This window comes from Equus asinus, chromosome 12, assembly GCF_041296235.1.
Source record: "Equus asinus isolate D_3611 breed Donkey chromosome 12, EquAss-T2T_v2, whole genome shotgun sequence".
Lineage (NCBI taxonomy): Eukaryota > Metazoa > Chordata > Mammalia > Perissodactyla > Equidae > Equus > Equus asinus.
In genome coordinates this window covers 38,055,175-38,078,152 of record NC_091801.1, presented here as the reverse complement: position 1 = coordinate 38,078,152, position 22,978 = coordinate 38,055,175, and the positions used below count along the sequence as shown (strand labels likewise).

At 36.1% G+C, this 22,978-nt stretch overlaps 1 protein-coding gene across 1 annotated transcript in view; it reads left to right on the top strand.

The window, feature by feature from the left end:
- The window catches only part of PIP4P2 (phosphatidylinositol-4,5-bisphosphate 4-phosphatase 2), a 54,032-nt gene that overhangs the window by 22,026 nt on the left and 9,028 nt on the right, over positions 1-22,978 (top strand). The window contains exons 3-5 of the mRNA XM_014853410.3: positions 2,943-3,049; positions 4,121-4,244; positions 11,832-11,884. Coding sequence (XP_014708896.1) covers positions 2,943-3,049; positions 4,121-4,244; positions 11,832-11,884 — 284 coding nt within the window. The remainder of the gene's footprint in view (positions 1-2,942; positions 3,050-4,120; positions 4,245-11,831; positions 11,885-22,978) is intronic.

Sequence of the window (22,978 nt, the reverse complement as noted above, 5' to 3'; positions counted from 1 at the left end):
AACCAGCTATTTTCATTTTGAGTTGAACACTTACAAGTAAATTTAATTAGCTTTAACATCCTTGCTGCTCGTTTTAGAGTTGGCAATCAAATAAGAGCAATTAACAAAAAATACCATGCCTTAAAGGTTTTGTGGGATTTGATATTAGTGTTGATTTTTTTCTCCTATTCCTCCATCCATACAAACTTTTGTTCTTTACTGAGTAGAAAAAAAGGAGTTTTAAAGCTTTATATTTATACTTGGAAGTAAACAGAACAGACTAGATTGTTTGTGGAAGAATCTCAGTCACTTCGGATTTAGCCAACAGCCTCAATCTGGCTACTTAGAAGTGATGAGTTCATACGGAATCAATAGGATTTGGCTACAAAGAAACTATTCTGGACATAAAATTGTGTTGAAATTTTTATATCATTACTATCCTTGTCAAATAAAGAAATGTAAATAATTGTGAATATTCTAGAGAAAATGAATAGTATCTAATCAGATTGCCTTGTGTGGAATCAGTAACATTATAAGGGAGGGAAAAAGTTAAAAAAAGTCTTTGAGGAGTACTTTAACATATGGCTCACTAACGTTTGCCATTTAATTTGATCTTAAATTTATGAATGAAGAAGTGTTAGGCACCTAGGAGCTTCTCTGGAGAAATTCTAGGTTGAAAAGAACAAGTATAATGGACCAGGGTCCAACAGAACAGTTCTCTTGTGTTCACTATCACTGTCCCTGCTCAGTTTTACTGTGATTCATTCTCTCCATGTCACCTAAAACAGAGTATCAGTTTATCTATTCTCCCGGGCAGCCACCTCTGAGAGGAACTTGATATTCCTGTGGAGATTTAAAAAAGCAAAACATAAAACAAAAAAACAAGGTTAATAAAAATCCTTTTTTATTTCAGTAGAGAGAAGGGAAGTAAGATGTGTATGTATGTGTGTGTGTGAAAATATGGACAAATTTTAGCAAGACTTAGAGAATATAGAATTTAAGGTTAAAGGAGAAATGATTTCTAGGACATGTTAATGGAAAATTTGAGAAATCCTGGGGAAAGAGTGGAGCTACTTGGCTGCATAACTCATGATGAGTCTGAGATTTAGAGGCTGATAGACTGGGTTCAAATCCTAGCTCTGCACTCAGTAGTTACATATCCTTGGGGACTTAACTTCTCTAAACTGTGGTTTCCTCATGTAAAGTGGTATAATAATGATAATACCTACCCGAGAGTGTTGCTGTTGGGATTATAGGGGGAAAGTGCCCAGCACAGTGCCTGGCACACACAAGTTTATTTTGCCAAGTAAGAATATTAAAACATATGCATACGGACAATGTCATTTTCCCCCATTTCACTGCAGACCAGACATGACATGGCATGGGCTGGCACTGAGGACCAGTACTTGAAATCTTTTAGTTCAATTGCCTTGTTTTACAAATGAGGGAACTAAGATCTGTAAGCGAGGTAGGACTAGAATATAAAAACAAATCTTGTCATTTGCCAATCACGTATTTACTTAATAGTAAAACTTGGATATACAGAAATTAACCCAAATTCTGGTTTGTATAGTGTAGCAATATGTTCTGGATGTTTGTGAATTTTAGATATTCAGATTTTATCAATAATATAGTTTAATAAATTGTAGGTAACTTATTGCTAACTATATATTTCTATCAAACTTATTCACTTAAACTTATCCAAATAAGTTTAATTTACTAATCTTTTTTTTTTGAAATATGTTGCAGACTTACAGAAAAGTTACAAAAATAATAGTACATAGTACAGAGAATTCCCATAGGCCTTTCACCACATTCCCCAAAATTAACATTTTGCCACATTAGCTTTCTCTAAATAAATAAATAAATAAATAAATAATACTTTTTCAGAAACTTTTAAGGTAATTACAGATGGTCTTCTACCCCTCAACATTTTCATGTGAATTTCCTAAATAAAAAAAAAGGACATTCACTCATATAATCACAGTACAATTATCAAACGTAAAAAATTAACATTGATACCTACTGTTATCTAATCTTTTGACTTTATTAATGCTTGTGCAATTCTTCCATTAAAAAGAAAATCTGATCCAGTAGTCAATCCAGAATTACATGCTGCATTTGGTTATCATGTCTCTTTAATCTCCCTTAATCTGAAATTTAGTCTTTCTTTGTCTTTTATTGCCTTGACTTTTTTGAAGAGTACAGGCCAAATAACTTGTAGAATGTCCCTTAGTTTGGGTTTCTTTGATGTTCTCTCATGATTGGATTCAGGTTCTGCATTTTTGGCAGGCATGCCATGGAGGTAACGTTCTATTCCTCTCAGTGCATCATAGGCTATTCATTTTAACAAGCTTAAGTTTCAAACCTAGTATTAAAAGGAGTGTTTTCTTTGGGGTTATTTATTTTTGCTTTTAAATTTACTGTAAAGTTAAAGAGAAAAAAAGAAATACTAGCACTAAGAATTATTACAAGTTTTTTTTAAAGTTAAAACGCCATAAAATCAATCACTTCTTATATTCTAGTGAGTAAAGATTAAAAGTACAAATTTGTCATATTCTCTTTCCCCACTATTCTTATTGAGCTCGCTCTTCCCAGGCAGGTGCAAGGAACCCTCAGTGAATGTTTGCGCCTGGCCGTACAGGTAGACGACCTTGCCTTGTGAACTTTAAAGGGAAAACAACTCAGTGTGCACTAAATATTCCTCCTATATTAAAAGGCCATTACAAACTAATTTTGAAATACGCCCTTAAATCTCTGTAGCCCCCACAACTTTATAGAGTGTTTGCCAACATTTGAGCTATTTAAAACCATTTACGATGCACTTTTTCTTAATCTGTGCTTTGGTAGCACTATGGGGAGCCTAAGTTTTTAAGGAGGCATTTCGTTTTTAAACACAAACAAGCTTTGGCAATCAGTACTTTGGTTAATTTGCTGTGTTTGCATTTTCTTCCGTTATCTAGCCAATCAAAAACCCCCCAACAGGGAAGAAATATGTTAGATGCCCTTGTAATTGTCTCCTCATTTGTAAGGACACATCTCGGCGAATAGGATGTCCGAGACCCAACTGGTAAGAGATAAAAAGATTCATTCGTTCATCCATTTGTTCATTCAACAAGTACTTGTTAAAGGCTCATTATGTGCCAGGCTTTGTTCTAAACAGAGTCTTTGTCTTCAAAGTAATTGCAGAACCTAGATTATTTTTTTCTTTGTTAAAGGAATGATATGCTTAGTTTGAACTTAATGATCACTGGTATTTGTAAGATATAATATTATTAAATGAGCAATGCAAATTTTCTTAATGTTATGTAAGTACTTAAGACACTGTAATGAATCAATGACTCATTGAACTTATTTTAAAAGAACCAGTTAGTTTACCTTTGACATAATTCATCTTAACCTGGAAGTTTTTAGTCATCATCATGTACCTCACTGTATGCTACACTAGTCTCTGCTGACCATAATCTATGCAATAAAGTGTGGAGTTATTTGCCCATGCCAAACACCATTATCAAAGTGCCCAGATAGGAGTATATCAAGTCCTTAACTGTGTTTTTGTCTGTGATTTCTGGCGTTTTGACCATTACATGAATCATTTGCAACCCTGTCTGGTGTCAGACTGGAGAATAGAAAGGAAAGGAGCTTCCCATTTTCCTTTTTATTCCAACTCTGATTTGACATCAAGGAATACAGCCTACTTAGAGAAATTTGGTTGTGACTGAGCTCTTTGGTACCTTCGTGCCACACGCATATTTGTTGATATAGAATATTTTAATTTGTTTGGTCTACCACACTCAAATTTCTTCCTAGATAGGGAATTATAAGATCTGTTTTCAGATTTAAACTTATAAGAACTTGGAAATGGCAGTTGAGTGGTTCCCAAGGCCATTGATTAGGACCAGTCCCATAAGTTATAGTTTCTGTCCCAAGTATAAAAAGACTCTCATTTTTTTGCTTTTGAAATATTGACTATTGCTACTTTTTGTGATTTTGGCACCAAAGCCTGACACTTAATTCACTTCATTTATAAAACAGGTATGATGTATTTAAAATGCTATATTCCATGTTTTTGGTCATATATTGCAGGTTTTGCCCTCAGTCCATTGTGGGATAATGAAGTTTTTCCTTTCTCTTTCCACAGTAGACGCATAATTAACCTTGGCCCAGTAATGCTTATTTCTGAAGAACAACCAGTTCAACCTGCATTGCCAATCCAGGCAGAAGGTACAAGAGTAATATGTGGGCACTGTGGAAACACATTCCTGGTGAGTAACCAGATATTTGTTGTGGGGACAATCTGTAAATGTAGGTCATGATCACATAAATTTGACCACTACTTATAGTCTTAAAGTTTTGTCCAAGTGCAAATTGATCAAAGATTAAAATACAGCCTATTTTAGAAAGACAGTTAATCAGATGTACAGCTAGGAAATACTGCATCTTTGGTGAATTAGATAAAATGTGCATCCTCTGATTGATTCATTTGTAACAAGGGACCTCTCTGGGTAGGCCAATGAGAAACAGTACCCTTACCTCCAGGAAAGGAAACATGGGTATCTTGGCTTGGTGATCAGCTGAGTCTTAGCCCTATCCTCACTTTCTCTGCAAAGCACAAAGTGTACAAGCTCATTCAGTGGCCCTGCTTCATGGTTTTCGGATTTAAAAAAAATCTTATAATTTATCAAATATTTCTTATTTTTAAAAATTAAATGTAAAAAGAATTAACTCTGGTATCTTTAATTGAATAAGTCATTGGATAAAAAATAAGAAGGTATAAGTAATTTTATATAAGCTAAAGTTATTGGAGTTCTTGTTTTACTACTTTTATCTTTAACCCTAAGTTTAATTTTAAAAAGTTAATTTCATAATGACTTACCCTCTCAGGAAGGGTAAGAATAGGTTTTCTTTTGTTATTTAGCTTTCATAGGAGACAAATGATTTTTTTAGAACCTAAGTATTAAAAGAACATTCCAGAGTATAGGTATGGGCAGAGCTGAGGCTGCAGTGGTGTATTAACAACACCTGCTGTCACTAAGGGATGAATGAGTTTAAGAAAGTGTAGATGATTTATTTTTAATTCCTTCTAATTTTTATTTTTAGTAAAGTAATTCATGTACATAATTTCAGATGTCAAATAGGACTGTAAAACTTAGAGGGAAAATGGTGGTCATCTCTTTATCTAACTTACCCTCTAATACCATCTCCCCAATACTTTCAACTCTTTCAGTTGCTCTGCTATTTACTTCCATGTATTTAAACTGTTCTCTTATCCTTTTTCTTTTTGATTAAGCAGTTTCAGACATTACTTATTGCCTTGTAAAGTGCAGATTGAGGATTTAGCACTCATACCACCTCTGCCCCAACTCATATTCCTTTCCTGGCTTGATTCCATACTCCCAGTAGAGTTATAATATTTTATTCAATTAATACTTAGTGTTTATATTCTTTATGATTAGGTAATTTATGTTTAGAGCTGAGCCAAGTGATATGCTATGTTTCTCTCCTGTATGGCTTTTAAATTTTTCTTGGATTTGTTAATAATTGTCCTTCCCCCTTTTGAATTTGTTTAATTTTCTATGTACAAATCATTAATTCTTCCATTCTCTTATAGAACTATAACATTCCTATCAGTATAGTCAAACACATCAGAGAATCTATTATTTAGGCTTCCTGCTACACAGCTGTCATCCTGGGACTTCCCTTTACCATTGTCCTAGGAATTCCTTGGACCTCTTTCCCATATTGGATCCCATGCCATCCTCACAGTTCTTGGTTTATTCCTTCATTTTGGTGGAGCACTTCCTCTCTTAGCTTTCTGAGAAAAAAATGCCAGAAAATAAATTTGAGCCCTTTTACTTCTTAAATAGTTTTTAATCTAATCTCACATCCACTTTATAATTTGTCCAGATGTAGCATTATAGATTGCCAATTGTTTTTTCTCAAAAATATAAAGGCTTTGCTCCGCTGTTGATGAGAAGTTCATGTGCTATTCTGACTCCCAAGATCCTTTCTATGTGACTCTTCCTTTTCCTCATATTCCTCCCCCTCTCTTCTTCTGAAGAACTGTCAACTATTAGTATCAATGAGGCTTTTTTTAGGGCAAGTTTCTCTGGGGCACAATCCCTTGATGTCTTATGAGGGAAACACCTGGGAGACAGCATTCTAGGAGCTATGAAGGGTAGTAAGGGTGAAGGTCTCACCCACTGTTCAGACTGTAGACTTTATTTTCCTCTTTCCTCTTCCGTTTCTCCAGTGTTCCAAAATTGCATTAAAGTGTGCCTTATGGAGGATATGTTTGAGCTCATTGTCTGGGTGCTCACTGGTTCCTCTTATAGGCCACTCCATTTTCTTTGTTCCCTCTCTCTAGAACCTTTTATATTAAATCAGCTGAATTGACTCTCTCTCTCTCTCTTTTTTTTTTTACATTTTATTTTCAGTTTTGGCTTTTTCTTATACTTACTGAGAAACTTCTCCAACTATATCTTCTAAACAACTCAAAATTTTAATTTCAGATGGTCTACCTTAATTTTTAATTTCCAAGAGTTTTCCAAGTAATTTTTCCTTTTTCTAAAGAGCATTCTCTTCTGGATGGCATCTTTCTGAAGCTATTCATCATATTTTTTCTGAGGTATTGTTCTTCTATACCTTGTCTCTGTTTTCTCCCCACTTTTTCTGTTTGTTTTTCTTTTGTGATAGAGGGTTTACTGGAAAGTTCGTTTATATTTGATGGCAAGTCACTGATTGGAATCTCTATGCATGCAGCAGGAGCTAAACTTTTTCTCCTTCCTTCCTTCCTTCCGTCATTCCTTCCTTCCTTCCTTCCTTCCTTCTCTCCCTCCTTCCTTCCTTCCTTTCTTCCTACCTTCTTTCATACTTCCTTCTTTGACACTTCCTCCTCCTACTTCTTCTTTCTCTTCCTTTTCCTCATATTCCTCCCCCTCCTCTTCTTCTGAAGAACTGTCAACTATTTGTATCAATAAGGCTTTTTTTAGGGCAAGTTTCTCTGGGGCACAATCCCTTGATGTCTTATGAGGGAAACACCTGGGAGACAGCATTCTAGGAGCTATGAAGGGTAGTAAGGGTGAAGGTCTCACCCACTGTTCAGACTGTAGACTTTAACTTATTCTTTTGCTTTTAAAATGGTGTTTTACTCTTGCCTTCTGCTTTGCCTGATGTTTCTAGATTCACAGACTCACTAGTCCAATTTCTGTTCAGAATAAATCACTCTTCTCTTGCATGTGTTGGGGAGGGAGGGATTTCTAGTTTTGTGGTATGGAGGGAAGAGTATACAACTGATACTCTTATTTTTATCACTACCCTTAACCCCCACCTTTGAAAGCACCTGAAAACCCCAATACTTGAGCTATCCTGTGCTGCTTCCGTGTGAACTCCACCTGCTTTTCATTGGCATACTCTCTGTAGGCAGTCAAGTTTCAGCATCACTTTCACTAAGTCAGTTGCCAAGTCTCCATTAGCTTTCCATTGTCCAAAACTTTGAGGCCATTTCTCCTCTAATTCTCTTTGTTCTTACAGTATTATACACCTTTAAATTCATTTGCTATCATTTTAGTCATGTTTGAGAAAGAAAATGGAAATTCAGCTATTTATCCAATTTACACACTTAACTAGAATTGCTGGGGTTTTTCTGATCTAGTAGGACAGGGTAAACTTCCTTGCATTTATATTTTATTGATTAAATCAGTGACTAATGACATAAAATAGGGATATACTTAATAAGGATAGTTAAATTTCTTTTTGAAAATCACTCTATATTGATTTAATATAGGTTAGTAGCTCAGTGTTATGAAGAATAAATAGACTGCCGAGCTCTTAATTCTGCCTTGAGAATTTTTCCTTATCCTTATTAGTATGCCAATCACAAGTAGTCTTATATCCTTTGTAGTATGTTCTTTGCCCTTCAAACTTTTAACTATTAGGATAATTCATTTATTTATTCTCTATTTTGTGTCAGCCTTGACTTACAAGGCCCAAGAGCAATTGACACAAGTTACAAAGTTCAATGGCACTGAAAATAAAATATGAAAAAATCAGGGAGAATGAAAAAAAGGGCAGAAAAAATATGATGAAGTCATGCATAAGACTATAAGTATGCATAATATTTAATCCTCTGCAGTTGTTAAAATTAGACTGAATTTTATCTGTGAGCCTTCTAGAGTTGATGAAAAGAGGAAAGCGTGATGTATTATGAGATATTCAGGACATTTTTCAAAAAGGTCACACAGGAGAAGTTTTATTGGAAGACTGCAATCTGAGAGAGAGTTATTTCCATGGATTAAGGTAAAAGAACAATATAATGGACTGTGTCCTCAATAATATCCTTTTGTTTATAATAACATCTTTTACTGTATCAATGTTATAATGCTAAAGTTAAATTTACTAGGAATTCACTCTATTCACACTGTTCATTTCATAGCATGGCTGGAACCATGGACAATGTTTAGAAAAGCTAGATTTGTGTTTTCAAAAGGGTATTCAATAGAACACTCATTTTCTGGGATAATTATAGGTGTTATGCGAGTAAAGAGTTCCATGGTCATTGGGAATTGCTAGGATAAAAAAACAATTAAACAGTATTTTATTACAGATGTATTCTTTAGCACTTTTAGCATGCATCATTGTTAATATCCAGAAGGGAGTCTTAATGTAGTATGTACAAACATTTTTTAACCTCCAAATCATTTTGAGAGGATCATCTAGCCAGACTAGTATTTTGAGGGACATTGCTTGGAAAATAGTTTTCCGTAAGAATAAAGGGAATACATACCCTTCAGCTAGTCCTGGTATGAATATAAAGGAATTTCTTAAGATAACTGAACAGCAGAGAGTTTAATTTTGCATTTCTGTGAGCAGGTGTTCTCTGTTGCTGATGAAAGGCAGGTCTAGATGCTTTGTCAATCAATACTTGACTGTGGCGTTGGCATTCTCCAAGAAAAACTAACACAGCCTGCAGTATGTGCCTGAATCATAGATTATAGTTCAAACTTTGTCCTGAAGTGAGCCAATGTAGTACCTCAGGCAGGGTTAAATTTTCTTTACTTGGACACAGCGACATATGGTTTGGTGGCATAGAAGAGAATGACAATAATTGTAACTTGAACATATTTCCGAATACTGACACCAGTTGCCTATTTCATCCATTAAAAAATAAAATCCAGTAGGGTACTATCAAATGACCAGTTTTTAGCAGTGTAACTTTCTTATGAACCTTCTAAGATTGATTCTAAAAATGTACCTTGGGAAAACTAAGTTTATCTGTTACATAGAATGGTTAGAAGTCAGTCAATATTGGAACACTTCTACCAAAAATGATTGGGTTTTAGAGAAGTTGCTTTTAATCTTTCTGATAGAAAATAGATAAATTTTTTTTCTATTGAGATTTCAAGGTCTGGCAATAAAATTTTAAGTGTGCACAGGCTGCATTTTAGATAAGTGAACAGTAGCAAGTCAACTTCTTTTCAAAAGCTCAGGTATTTGCATTCATTTGAATAGATTATGACAAAATTATTTCTAATAATAGATGCTTTTCTGTTCTTAGTTTGTTGCATTTAAGTAAGTACTTGGAGATAACAAAACCAGATGTGTTAAGCAGCTAGCTATATAATTTACCAATGACACAATAAAGTCTTAGCTGTTTGTCAGTTATAGTTGGATTTACTGTGCATAATCTGTGCTGAAAGAAGAACTCTATAAAATATACTGGACTAAATAATCTCCATAAGTTGGTCATTGAAAATTCTAGAAATCTTATGTTAGCCTTCAGGCTTGGATTTTGAGTTCCTCTTCCCTCAAGGATTTCATAACTGCCTCCTCAACCATTTTGCATATTTTAACCATGAAAACTTAAATTTGTTGTTTATAAATAAAATTTTAATGACATTACAAGTTCACCAACTATACTAAAACTAATCACAAATACATAAAAAGATACTCAAAATAAGATTTCTGTATTCTTGACTTCTTAATCTTCTATCCCAATTTCTGTAGAAATGTATAGCACATTAATTCTAGTTTTTTCGCTATTAAGAATAAGTTTTGAAATAAACTAACTTGTTACAAAATAAGTAATGAAAGAAAGATTTGCTGCTGCTTGAAAAAAAATGTAGCCTGGAGGCTGCCCCGGGGCATAGTGGTTGAGTTCGGCGCTCTCCTTTGGCAGCCTGGGTTCACGGGTTTGGATCCTGGGCAGGGACCTATACCAACTGTCAGCCATGCTGTGGCAGCGACCCACATATAAAGTGGAGGAGGACTGGCCCAGATGTTAGCTCAGGGCTAATCTACCTCAAAAAAAAAAAAAAAAATGTAGCCTTGGCTTGGCATTCTCAGATGTTGAAAAATGATCATTTTGAAAAGAGTGAACATCTGTGTAAGGTTTCATTTCTAGTTTATTTATCTTGGGACTCTGTTTCTGCTGTGATTGAGAGAAATCATTTCTTTTTTTTTTTTAAAGATTGGCCCTGAGCTAACATCTATCAGCAATCTTCTTTTTTTTTTTTTTTTTTTTACTACTTCTTCTTCTTCTCCCCAAAGCCCCCCCAGTATGTAGTTGTATATTCTGGTTGTGAGTGCCTCTGGTTGTGCTATGTGGGATGCTGCCTCAGCGTGGCCTGATGAGCAATGCCATGTCTGCGCCCAGGATCCAAACTGGCAAAACCCTACGCCACCGAAGCTGAGCATGCAAACTTAACTGCTGGGCCACGGGGCCGGCCCTGAGAGAAATCATTTCAAGGTTAACTAACTCTCATGAGATTTGAAATAAAAATGAATATGGAGAAGTCCAGACAAACCCAGATTTATTTCTTCTTTTTGTAAAGTTAATCATTAAAAAAAAATTGAAAAACAGTCATGCATCCGAGACTTTCTGAAAGTTATCTTCTATTGCGTGGAGAACATTTGAATATGTATAATTTGTTGAAGCCCTGCTATTTCTAGAATTTGAAAGCTATTCCCGTGACCTGGAATCCTAAACAAAAATTAATTTTAATATAAGTTGTTTCGGTGATAAAACTGCTGAAGTACTTAAAAGAATTCTCCTAAAACTATTAAGGAAATGTATGCTTTACAAGAAGGTATACATAAAAGCAAACAAGATGGAAAGTGAGAAAGGCATTTTTAAATATATTTTGTGGTAAAGATTTACTTTAAATTCATATTGCTCATTCTTTCAAAGACTTTAACCTACTACCAGTAAACCATTTCAAGTGCCTAAATAACAATCCTGTGAAGAAGGTAGCCCATTCAATTACCTATATTTACGGGGAAGAATATTGAAAAAGAAAGTTGCACCATAGAAGGAGTGTGTTGTTGTTCCACAGAATAAGCAAGAACAGAATAGAAGGCACCTTCCTGACTTGAGTTCTACCTGTATCTAATTTGTTTAGTTTATTTGCTTTGTGGGTTTCCCACACAAATAGAATAAGTAGTTGAATTTTAGTAATGAATCTAAATATTCATGTATTTAAAAGGTTGCTTCTCAATATTTACAGGAAAAACAACTTTGAAGGTACTTGAAATACGTTTTTATTCCCTGGGAGTGAACTGAGACATAAAGGTGAAATAAGTGACCCTAATTACAGAGTTACATTCAGTTTTCATTGTAAAGCAAACTAGGTTGCGTCAGAACTTGGAAAAATCATGGGAACTGTTTCAGAGGGGGATCCCAAACTTTATTTTAAGGGAGGAGGAGAAGTGTTGGAAGGGAAAAGCTTGTTTAACCATGAGAAAGTGATTATTTCTGCTGTGATCCCTGATAACCTTTGAACTAAAAGAAACCTCTTATCAGATTGGATAGTTTTTAGTTGTTTTCCTTTTTAATCCCTCTATTTATTTTACAGTGGATGGAACTGAGGTTCAACACTCTGGCAAAATGCCCACACTGCAAAAAAATGTAAGTTCCCTACCATTGGAAATGCTGTTGGGAGGTACTTGAGAACAACTTAAAGAGTCCAGAATTCTCACTTAGTACATTTTTATTTTAAGACATGCTATGGGATGAATGCATACTTATTATATTTATGCTTTTCAAGACTAAGTAAAAAGACATCTTTAAACTGATTAATATATTCCATTTTGAAATTAAAATGATTAGGCTTGGTTATCACTCTCTAAAGGGAAAACAATTTCTAAGAAAGAAATTACCAAAATTATCAGGAACCTGGTGAGGCTTTTCAAATGTCCTAAAAGGTTACAATCTATTGCAAATAATCTAAAATTTATATTGTAAAAATGGGCCATAATCTAGGAGAAAAACCAAATTGTTTGGGGTTTGTAATTAGGTAGTTGTTAGCTTTTGTCATCTCCTGCCTAATGAGATTATTAGATGATGGCAAAGTTTATGTAATTATTCATCTATCTCTATTCAGTCTATTTCTATTTCTAAATGTTATTATACCTAAGGAAAATAACAAAAGGCAGTATAAAAATGGGAAAAAATAGAAGATATTTTGATTAAAGACATTTTGTGGCTGCTGTGTTGGGGATCCCCAAGTGACTCCAAGATTCTGTGATTTTCCAGAAGGACTAATAGGAATTAGTATATATTCGTAATTGCAGCTATGATTTATTTATTTTTTATTTATTTATTTTTAAAGATTTTACTTTTCCTCTTTCTCCCCAGAGCCCCCCAGTACATAGTTGTATATTTTTAGTTGTGGGTCCTTCTAGTTGTGGCATGTGGGACGCTGCCTCAGCATGGCTCGATGAGTGGTGCCATGTCCACACCGAGGATTCGAACCAGTGAAACCCTGGGCCACTGAAGCGGAGAGTAGGAACCCAACCACTCACCATAGGGCTGGCCCCGCAGCTATGATTTATTAGCATGAAAGTGTACAAAGCAAAATCAGCAAAGGAAAAAGGCACATGGTGCAAAGTCTGGAGGAAACCAGGAGCAAGATTCCAAGAGTCCTCTCCCAGTGGAGTCACACAGGACATGCTAAATTCCTCCAGCAGTGAATTGTTACAACACATGTGAAATGTTATCTACCAGAGAAGCTTGTTAGAGACTCAGTGCCTAAGGTTTTTTTTTCTTTGAGTTCATACTAGTTTATGTCATTGTGAAATTTCTCTTGTACATTATTTCTTGTCTGTCACCACATAGCTGCTCCCCCTCACCTCCTGTGCTCACCCCCCACCCCCATCCCCTGGTAACTACTGAACTGTTTTCTTTGTCCATGTGCTTGTTTATATTCCACCTATGAGTGAAATCATCTGGTGTTTGTCCTTCTCAGTCTGGCTTATTTCGCTTAGCATAATTCCTTCCAGGTCCATCCATGTTGCAAATGGGATGATTTTGTCTTTTTTTCTGGCTGAGTAGTATCCCATTGTATGTATATAGCACATCTTTTTCCAGTCATTAGTTGATGGGCACTTGGAATGTTTCCATGTCTTGGCTATTGTTACTAATGCTGCAATGAACATAGGGGTGCATATGTTACTTTGGACTGTTGATTTCAAGTTGTTTAGATAAATACCCAGTAGTGGGATAGCTGGGTCATATGATACTTGTATTTTTAGTTTTTTGAGGAATCTCCATACTGTTTTCCATAGTGGCTGCACCAGTTTACATTCCCACCAGCTGTGTATGAGGGTTCCCTTCTCTCCACACCCTCTCTAACATTGGTTATTTTTAGTCTTAGTGATTACAGCCATTTTAACAAGTGTAAGGTGGTATCATAGTGTAGATTTTATTTGCATTTCCCTGATTATTAGTAATGTTGAACATCGTTTCATGTGTTTATTGGCCACTTGTATATCTTCTTGGGAAAAATGTCTGTTCATATCCTCTGCCCAGTTTTCGATTGGGCTGTTTGGATTTTTGTTGTTTAGTTGTGTGAGTTCCTTATGTATTATGGAGGTTAACCCCTTATCAAATATATGATTTGTGAAAATTTTCTCCCAATTGGTGGTTTGTCTTTTGGTTTTGATCCTAGTTTCTTTTGCCATGCAGAAGGAAGAGATTGTCTTTTCTCCATTGTACGTTCTTGGCACCTTTGTTAAAGATTAGCTGTCCATATATGTGTGGTTTTGCTTCTGGGCTTTCAGTTCTATTCCATTTTCTGTGTGCCTCTTTTTGTACCAGTACCATGCCGTTTTGATCACTATGGCTTTGTAGTACATTTTGAAATCAGGGATTGGGATGCCTCCAGCTTTGTTCTTTTTTCTCAGTATTGCTTTAGCAGTTTGGGGTCTTTGGTTGCCCCATATAAACTTTAGAATTTTTTGCTCTATTTCCATGAAGATGTCATTGGGTTTCTGATTGGGATTGCATTGAATCTGTAGATTGCTTTGGGTAGTATGGACGTTTTAACTATGTTTATTCTTCCAATCCATGTGCATGGAATCTCTTTCCATCTCTTTATGTCATTATTTCTTTCAATAATGTCTTATAGTTTTCATTGTATAAGTCCTTCACCTCCTTAGTTAAATTTATTCCTAGGTACGTTATTCTTTTTGTTGCAATTGTAAATGAGATTATATTCTTTTTTTTTTTTTTAAGGATGGAGGATTTACATTTTGGGGAGAGGGGTTTAATTTTTTTGTTTTTGAGGAAGATTAGCCTGAGCTATCTACTGCCAGTCCTCCTCTTTTTGCTGAGGAAGCCTGGCCCAGAGCTAACGTCCGTGCCCATCTTCCTCTACTTTTTATATGTGGGATGCCTACCACAGCTTGGTGTGCCAAGCGATGCCATGTCTGCACCTGGGATTTGAACTGGTGAACACCGGGCTGCCGAGAAGCGAAACGTGCAAACTTAACCACTGCGCCACCAGGCCAGCCCCAGAAATTGTATTCTTGAGTTCTCTTTCTGTAAGTTCCTTGTTAGACTACAGAAATGCAACTGATTTTTGTAAGTTGATTTTGTACCCTGCAACTTTACTGTAGCTGTTAATTATTTCTAATAGTTTTCCGATGGATTCTTTAGGATATTCTATATATAAGATCATGTCATCTGCAAACAGTGAGAGTTTCACTTCTTCACTCCCTGTTTAGATTCCTCTTATTCCTTTCTCTTGCCTAATTGCTCTGGCCAAAACCTCCCCTACTATGTTGAATAAGAGTGGTGAGAGTGGGCATCCTTGTCTTATTCCTGTTCTCTGGGGAATGGCATTCAGTTTTTCCCCATTGAGTATGATGTTGGCTGTGGGTTTGTCATATGTTTCCTTTATTATGTTGAGGTAATTTCCTTCTATCCCCATTTTGTTAAGAGTTTTTATCATAAATGGCTGTTGGATCTTGTCAAATCCTTTCTCTGCATCTATGGAGATGATTATGTGGTTTTTATTCCTCATTTTGTTGATGTGGTGTATCACGTTGATTGATTTGCGGATGTTGAACCATCCCTGTGTCCCTGGTTTAAATCCCACTTGATCAGGATGTATGATCTTTTTGATATATTGCTGTATTTGGGTTGCCAATATTTTGTTGAGGATTTTTGTATCTATCTTCATCAGCGATATTGGCCTGTAGTTTTCCTTTTTTGTGTTGTCCTTGTCAGGCTTTGGTATCAGAGTGATGTTGGCCTTGTAGAATGTGTTAGGAAGCATTCCATCTTTCCTAATTTTTTAGAATAGCTTGAGAAGGCTAGATATTAGTTAAATCCTCTCTGAATGTTTGGTAGAATTCCCCAGGGAAGCCCTCTGGTCCTGGGCTTTTATTCTTTGAGATGCTTTTGATTACTGTTTCAGTCTCTTTACTTGTGATTGGTCTGTTTAGATTCTCTAGTTCTTCTGATTCAGCTTGGGAGGTTGTAAGAGTCTAAGAATTTATCTATTTCCTCTAGATTATCCATTTTGTTGGCATATAGTTTTTCATAGAATTCTCTTATAATCCATTGTATTTTTATGGTATCCATTGTTATTTCTCCTCTTTCATTTCTAATTTTATCTGTCTGAGCTTTCTCTTTTTCCTTTTAATTCTGGCTAGGGGTTTGTCAATTTTATTTATCTTCCCAAAGAACCAGCCCTTTGTTTCATTGATCCTTTCTACTGCCTTTTTTGTTTCAATAGCATTTATTTCTGCTCTGATTTTTATTATTTTTCTCCTTCTGCTGACTTTGGACTTTGTTCTTCTTTTTCTAATTTAATTAGGTGTAGTTTGAGATTGCTTATTTGGGCTTTTTCTTGTTTGTTAAGATGAGTCTGTATTGCAATGAATTTCCCTCCTAATACAGCTTTTGCTGCATCCCATATGAGTTGGTATGGTATCTTTTCATTTTTCATTTGTCTCCAGCTATTTTTTGATTTCTCCTTTAATTTCTTCAATGATCCATTGCTTATCCAATAGCATGTTGTTTAGTCTCCACATCTTTGTCCCTTTCTCAGCTTTTTTCATGTAATTAATTTCTAGTTTTATAGCATTGTGATCAGAAAAGATACTTGTTATTCCAATCTCCTTAAATTTATTGAGACTTGCCTTGTTTCCCAACATATGGTCTATTCTTGAGAATGTTCTGTGTACACTTGAGAAGAATGTGTATTCTGCTGTTTTGGGATGGAATGTTCTATATATGTCTATTAAGTCCAACTGTTCTAGCTTTTCATTTAATTCCACTGTTTCCTTATTGGTTTTCTGTCTGGATGGTCTATGCATTGATCTGAGTGGAGTGTTGAGGTCCCCTACTATTATTGTGTTATTATTAATGTCTTCTTTTAGGTTTGTTAATAGTTGCTTTAGGTACTTTGGTGCTCCTGTGTTTGGTGCATAGTTATTTATGTGTTATTTCTTCTTGATGGAATGTCCACTTGATCATTATATACTGCCCCTTTTGTCCCTCTTTACCTGTCTTATCTTGAAGTCTACTTTGTCTGATATAAGTGTTGTAACACCTGCTTTCTTTTGTTTTCCATTACCTTGGAGTATTGTCTTCCATCACTTCACTCTGAGCCTGTGTTTGTCATTGGAGGTGAGATGTGTTTCCTGGAGGCAGCATATTGTTGGGTCTTGTTCTTTAATCCATCTCACCACTCTGTGTCTTTTTATTGGAGAATTCAATCCATTTATGTTTAGGGTGATTATCAATATATGAGAGCTTAATGCTGCCATTTTATTCAGTCATTTTCTGGTTTGCTTGCATTTCCTTTGTTTCTTGTCCTGTGTATTTTGGTCTACCAATCGAGTTATGTAGTTTTTTATGTTGCGTTTCTTTGTTTTCTCTTTATTTACTATTTGTGTCTCTGTTCTGTGGTTTTGTTTAGTGGTTACCCTGAGGTTTGTATTCAAAATCTCTTGGATAAGATAGTCCCTTTTCTGATGGCCTCTAATTTCCTTAAACTAAACCAATTCAGTCCCTTTCCTCTTCCCCTCCTAAGTTGTTTTTCTCACATCTTACTCCATCTTGTGTTATGAGTTTGTGGTTAGAGTGACGAGATTATCCATGTTTTTGGTGTTTTCCTTCCCTGTCTCTAATGCTATACCTGAGTATTTGCTATCCTGCTCTGATTCTGTCTACCTATTTATCTCCTTACTCCATTCTTTGTAACACCTTTCTCCCTTTTTTTTTCCAGGTATGAGGGCCGTCTTGAGGATTTCTTGTAGTGGGGGTCTTGTGGCTATGAACTCCCTTAGCTTATTGGGAAAGTTTTTTTCTCTATCATATCTGAAGGATATTTTCACTGGATAGAGTATTCTTGGCTGAAAGTTTATGTCCTTCAAAGATTTGAATATATCATTATAGTCTCTCCTAGCCTGTAAGGCTTCTGCAGAGAAATCCACTGAAAGCCTGATGGGGGTTCCTTTCTAGGTTATTTTCTTCTGCCTTGCTGCCCTTAGTATTCTTTCTTTGTCATTCAGTTTTGCTAGTTTCACTACTATGTGCCTTTTACATTGACATATTTAGGAGATCTGGCAGCCTCTTCCACATGGATTTCCTTCCTTAGGTTTGGGAAGTTCTCTGCTATTATTTCTTTGAACAAGCTTTCTATTCCATTCTCCTTCTCTTCTCTTTCTTGAATACCTATAATTCTTATGTTGCATTTCCTAATTGAGTTGGATATTTCTCAGAGACTTTTTTTGTTTCTTTTTAGTCTTAGTTCTCTCTCCTCCTCTACCTAGAGCATTTCAACTTGTCTATCTTCGATTATGCCAATACACTCCTCTATGGTGTCTGCTCGAGTGTTCAGGGAATCCATATTTTGTTTTGTTTCTTCCATTGTATCTTTCATCTCTAATATTTCTGATTGATTCTTCTTTATAGTTTCAATCTCTTTTGTGAAGTGGCTCCTGAACTTGTTGAATTGTTTCTCTACATTCTCTTTTACCTCATTAAGTTTTTTGATGATAGCTATTTTGAATTCTTTGTCATTTACATTACATATTTCTGTGTCCTCAGGACTGATTTCTGGGTACTTGTCGTTTTCTCTCTGGTCTGGAGATCTAATATAATATTTGATATTGCTAGATGGAGTGGCTCTTTTTTTTTGCATCCTGGCATTATTTGGTCACAGTTACCACCTATTGCCACTGGGTGGGGATCAAGAGCCACGTCTTCTGAGCCCTCCGCCTTCAGCCAAAATCCCAGGGGCTGGAGCCACGATGAGCCGGTTAGGGGAGGGATGCTTTCTCCTGCATGCTTCCCAGGTTTTCTCCTTCTGTTCTCACTATCTGCTCTCCTCAGGTGTTGATTTGATAAGGTCAACCCCCCCCCCCATGAGAGCTTTCACCCCTGTAGAGGAATTCCCTCTAGGCTGCAACGGCCCTTGGGAGTCCTTGATGTTCCCGACAACAAATGTCCCCTCCCCTGTTTCTTCCCTCTTGGTGGCCTCCCACGGTCCTGGATCACAGTCTTTAGGGGAGGGAGTGAAGTTTTCTTTTAGCCTGTTCCATGTCCTCCCAGGGGGGCTCCAGCCTCTTCACCCTCCATTGTATCACTGCATGGGTCTCTCTGACAATTTTTGTGTTGTGTTTGGATGTCTTCTGTTGGAGTGTGGATCTTTATTCACTGTGTGTTGGAAGGGAAAGATTAATGGAAAACTTACTCTGCCATGATGCTGACGTCACTCCCCAAGGTTTTTATTGGAGCTGGTTACATAGGCACCTATTGCATAGAACAGACCAATTTCCAAACTCCCAGAGGGAAAAGAGGTATTCAGCATAAACCATAGTGTTTGTGTAAACAATATAGGTATAGTAAACCACTCTTATCAGTGAGGGAATTGTAGGAACTTTCTAGAAAACTAAGTTCCCAGATGCCAACCAAGGGCCAACCCTGCAAAGCAGATCTTTCTAAGCCAGTCTCAGACCTGCAATATTAATTCTTTTCTACACAGCATATATTTTGATAATAAAATTCTAGTTTAAAAATTATTGTCCTCAACTTATATGTGTGAATTATAACTTGAACTAAGAAAATTAAATTGGAATGTTTGCACAATTCAATTTTTAAAATTGGAAATATGAGTTCATGGTTTAATTTGTGTGATACTAAGTGTAATATAAATATCTTATCTATTCTGAGAGTAGAGAAATCCTAAGAGTGATTGCTAGGAGAAAACAATTAGAAAATGCCTGAGATTGGCTAGATCAGCTGGCCTAGTGGTTAATTTTGGTGCACTCTACTTCATTGGCCTAGGTTTGGTTCCCAGGTGTAGACCTGCACCACTCATCTCTTAGAGGCCATGCTGTGATGGTGGCTCACAAACAAAAAGAGGAAGATGGACCTTGGATGTTAGCTCAGGGCAAATCTTCCTCAGCAAAAAAAAAGTGCCTGAGAAGTAGAGTGTATGTAACAAAATATCTCCATTTACCTCTTCTAGATCCAATTCCAAATAATATAGCCCTGTGAGAATAACTTCTTTCCAGCATGTTTATAGCTTCAAAGGAACAGATGTTTCATTTTTTATTTATTTGTGAAATTAATCATCTGAATTCTTAACTTTGTTGAATCCAGTAGAAGTCTGTACATGGAGAAGCAAAGTGGATGACTCCAAATAAGTACACAGAAAAATATATACTTGAAAGATATGCCCCTACACACATGTACATGAATATTATGTGAATGATACATATTTCTGTGTATAATCTATATTTTTACAAAAATGAACAAAATTGAATTGTAGATATCTTCACCAAGAACATTAAATTGGATTAACAAATTTAATAGAAAATAAAAAGCAAAGACTTTTTGTCATTAGCAATCTGTGTGCTAAACACAGTGATAGATGGCTGCTTTATATACATAGATATGCTGGCTGTAATCTTTCCAACCATCTTGGAATGCAGAAATTATTATCCTCATTTTACAGTTCAGGAACTGTTAGAGAGGTTAAGAATTTTGCTCACGTGATTTGCTTGGTGAATTATTTTAGAACAGTGGCAATATTTTGCTAATAAGAAAGAAGTATTGAATGTCTAGATACTCTATGATTGGTTAAAATGTCACAAGATAGTGTATTAATGTGAAGAAGAATTTGTATCAATTATTTAAGGAGCAGCTTGCATAGAAATTCACATGGAATAAATCAGTTTAAATATCATTCTTAGAGGAATGTTTATAAAGTTGGAATCACATGCTAAACTTGGGAGGACTCAAGGCATTCATTACTTACTTGAGCAAAGATACTATTATCACATGAGCACTCATGGCTCATATCTAGATTTCCTTTTTCTTTGAATGTTTTTCTTCATAACAAAATGATGAATCATCTGTTGAGGTAAGATTCTGAGATAGAATTTTATTTCTTTAAACAAAAATATCAAATATCCTAAAATTATTTTTAAGTCGTAGGAATTACTAAATCATTACTATGAAACATCTGAAGAAAGCTTCCCCCAGGGCTCTGGAGACCAAGAGGCATTTTTTATATCACTGTTTTCTGCTCAAGCAGTTGCTGGGGCTATTGTAGCTAAATGCAAGGTTTCTCTTTCTATTGGGCAGCTTGTGGCCACTGCTGGACAGGAGATATAGTCCTAGCATTCTGAAATACACCTTGGACTAGATTTCCACACAAATGTTATAATGGACCTAAGACTAGTAGAGATGGTTATGTAATCCATGATAATTATCATTGAATATCATTTCTTTACATCCCTGATGTACTCCTTTGTGGCTCACCTCCTACCATTTTAGACAAATAGCAGACTCTTACTCTTTTATTTTGATGTTTTGTGCTTTGTTTTATAAATATTCATGAATTAATCAAACAGTCCTGTGCTAGGTACTGGGTGCTTGAAATCAAAGATAAAACCTTGCTTTCAGGGAACTTAGTCTTGTGGGTATAGGGAAGAGAACAGACAATTACAATAAAGTTTCAAGTGCTTTGAAAGAGGTCTGCACTGCATGCTCTGCTCTGAAGAGCCCCTAATCCATATTGGAGGGAAAAGGAATGTGAGGGAAGGCTTGAGGAGGGAGGGAGATGTGGACTATGTCATTAAAGATGAGTGGGAATGATCTGAAAAAGAGGACAGGATGATTCCTTGTGGAAAGAGCTACCTGAGCAAAGGTACAGAGGAGTCAAAGGGTAGATGTGCTATTAAGGAAATGGAATAGATAGGATTGACTGTGAAGGGGTAAGAGACAGATTGGGTTCAGGGATGACCTTATATCTGAGAGGCTCTGGAACCATTCACTAAGATAGGAAATACAAGATCTAGAAGAACTGTGTCTGGCAGAGAAATGATAAGTTTCTTTTGAGCATGTTAGATATATTCTCCTAGATTTGCAGACTGGCTGAGTCTTCATCCCTTGAAATTCAGATCCATCCATCTGCTTTTCAAACCACCAATCTTGGATCAATATGGCCATTGCTTCTCCCTTCCTTTACTAAGATAACTGAGAGCTGGAAAAATACTATATTGATTAGCTCTTTACAAATGTATAGCTTTACACTTCAGCTAAACCCTTGCTTGATCTTCCTTTTTAAAGTGTTCTTGATTAACTCCCTTCCCCATTCCCCAAAAGTTTTCTCCAGATATTTACTGTTCCTCTTAGATTCCCATCCCTCATCCCCACTACTCTCTCAGTCTCAGCAGATGAGTTGCCTCCTGTCTCTCTGAGATGATTAAGGCTATCTGTGAATTCCCTCATCTTCACACTTCCTACCTATAAACTCATCTATATCTATGCTCACTTCACTTCCTCTTCTCAGAAGGATGCAGGTGTCTTCCTTTCAAGGCTTATCCAAACTTCATTTGATCATGGCACCCCGTTCTCTCTGCGGTAAAGTGCAGTGAGCCATCAGTCCCCACTAGGCCACTGAATTTGCATGACAAAATTTACATCCCAAGTGCAAATTCTAATAGATCTGTTCAGTCCTTATCCTGCTTGCTTTCTCTGTAGTATTTGGCTCTGTTGATCATCTTATTTTTTCCTTAAAATTTGTTCTTTTTTTGGTTTTGGGATATCACTTTCTCCTGATTTTTTGTCTCCCATTCTGCAGAACTTTCCTTTTCTATCTTCTTTGTTGACTTCACTTTCTCTTCCAAGTCATTAAATATTGCTATTCTGCCAGCTTGCAACTTGACCACACTGTATCTGAGTTTTCTCATATGTTCCCGTGTCAATTATATGCCATTAAATCACAACAAATATGCCATTAAATCACCCCAGATCTCTCTTTGGAGCTCCTGATATAAATATACAATCAGTACTCACTGTTTTACCTATAGTTATCTTAACCTGGGTGTCTATAGGCATCTCAGACACAACATATCCACCTTCCTTACCCCACTCTGCCAGCTAATTTTCCTTGTGTATTGATAAATATATTATATTAAAGAATGTTATCCCATCTGCCCAGCTGACCAAGCAAGAAGTTGGAATGTATGTTTTTCCCTATGTCCAAATGGAAACAAGTCCTATCAATTCTGTCTCTTGACATTTCGTTTCTGTTCTCTTATTCTCATTATTCTACTCCTTTAGTTCGTGCATTCAGGATCTCTCATCAGCACTACTGCAATAGCTTTCTAATTTATCTCTTGGCCTTCAGCCTTGTAGTTTTCTATCCATTTACTAGAGTAATGGTTCCCAGAGAGACATTTTTAAATTTTCTGG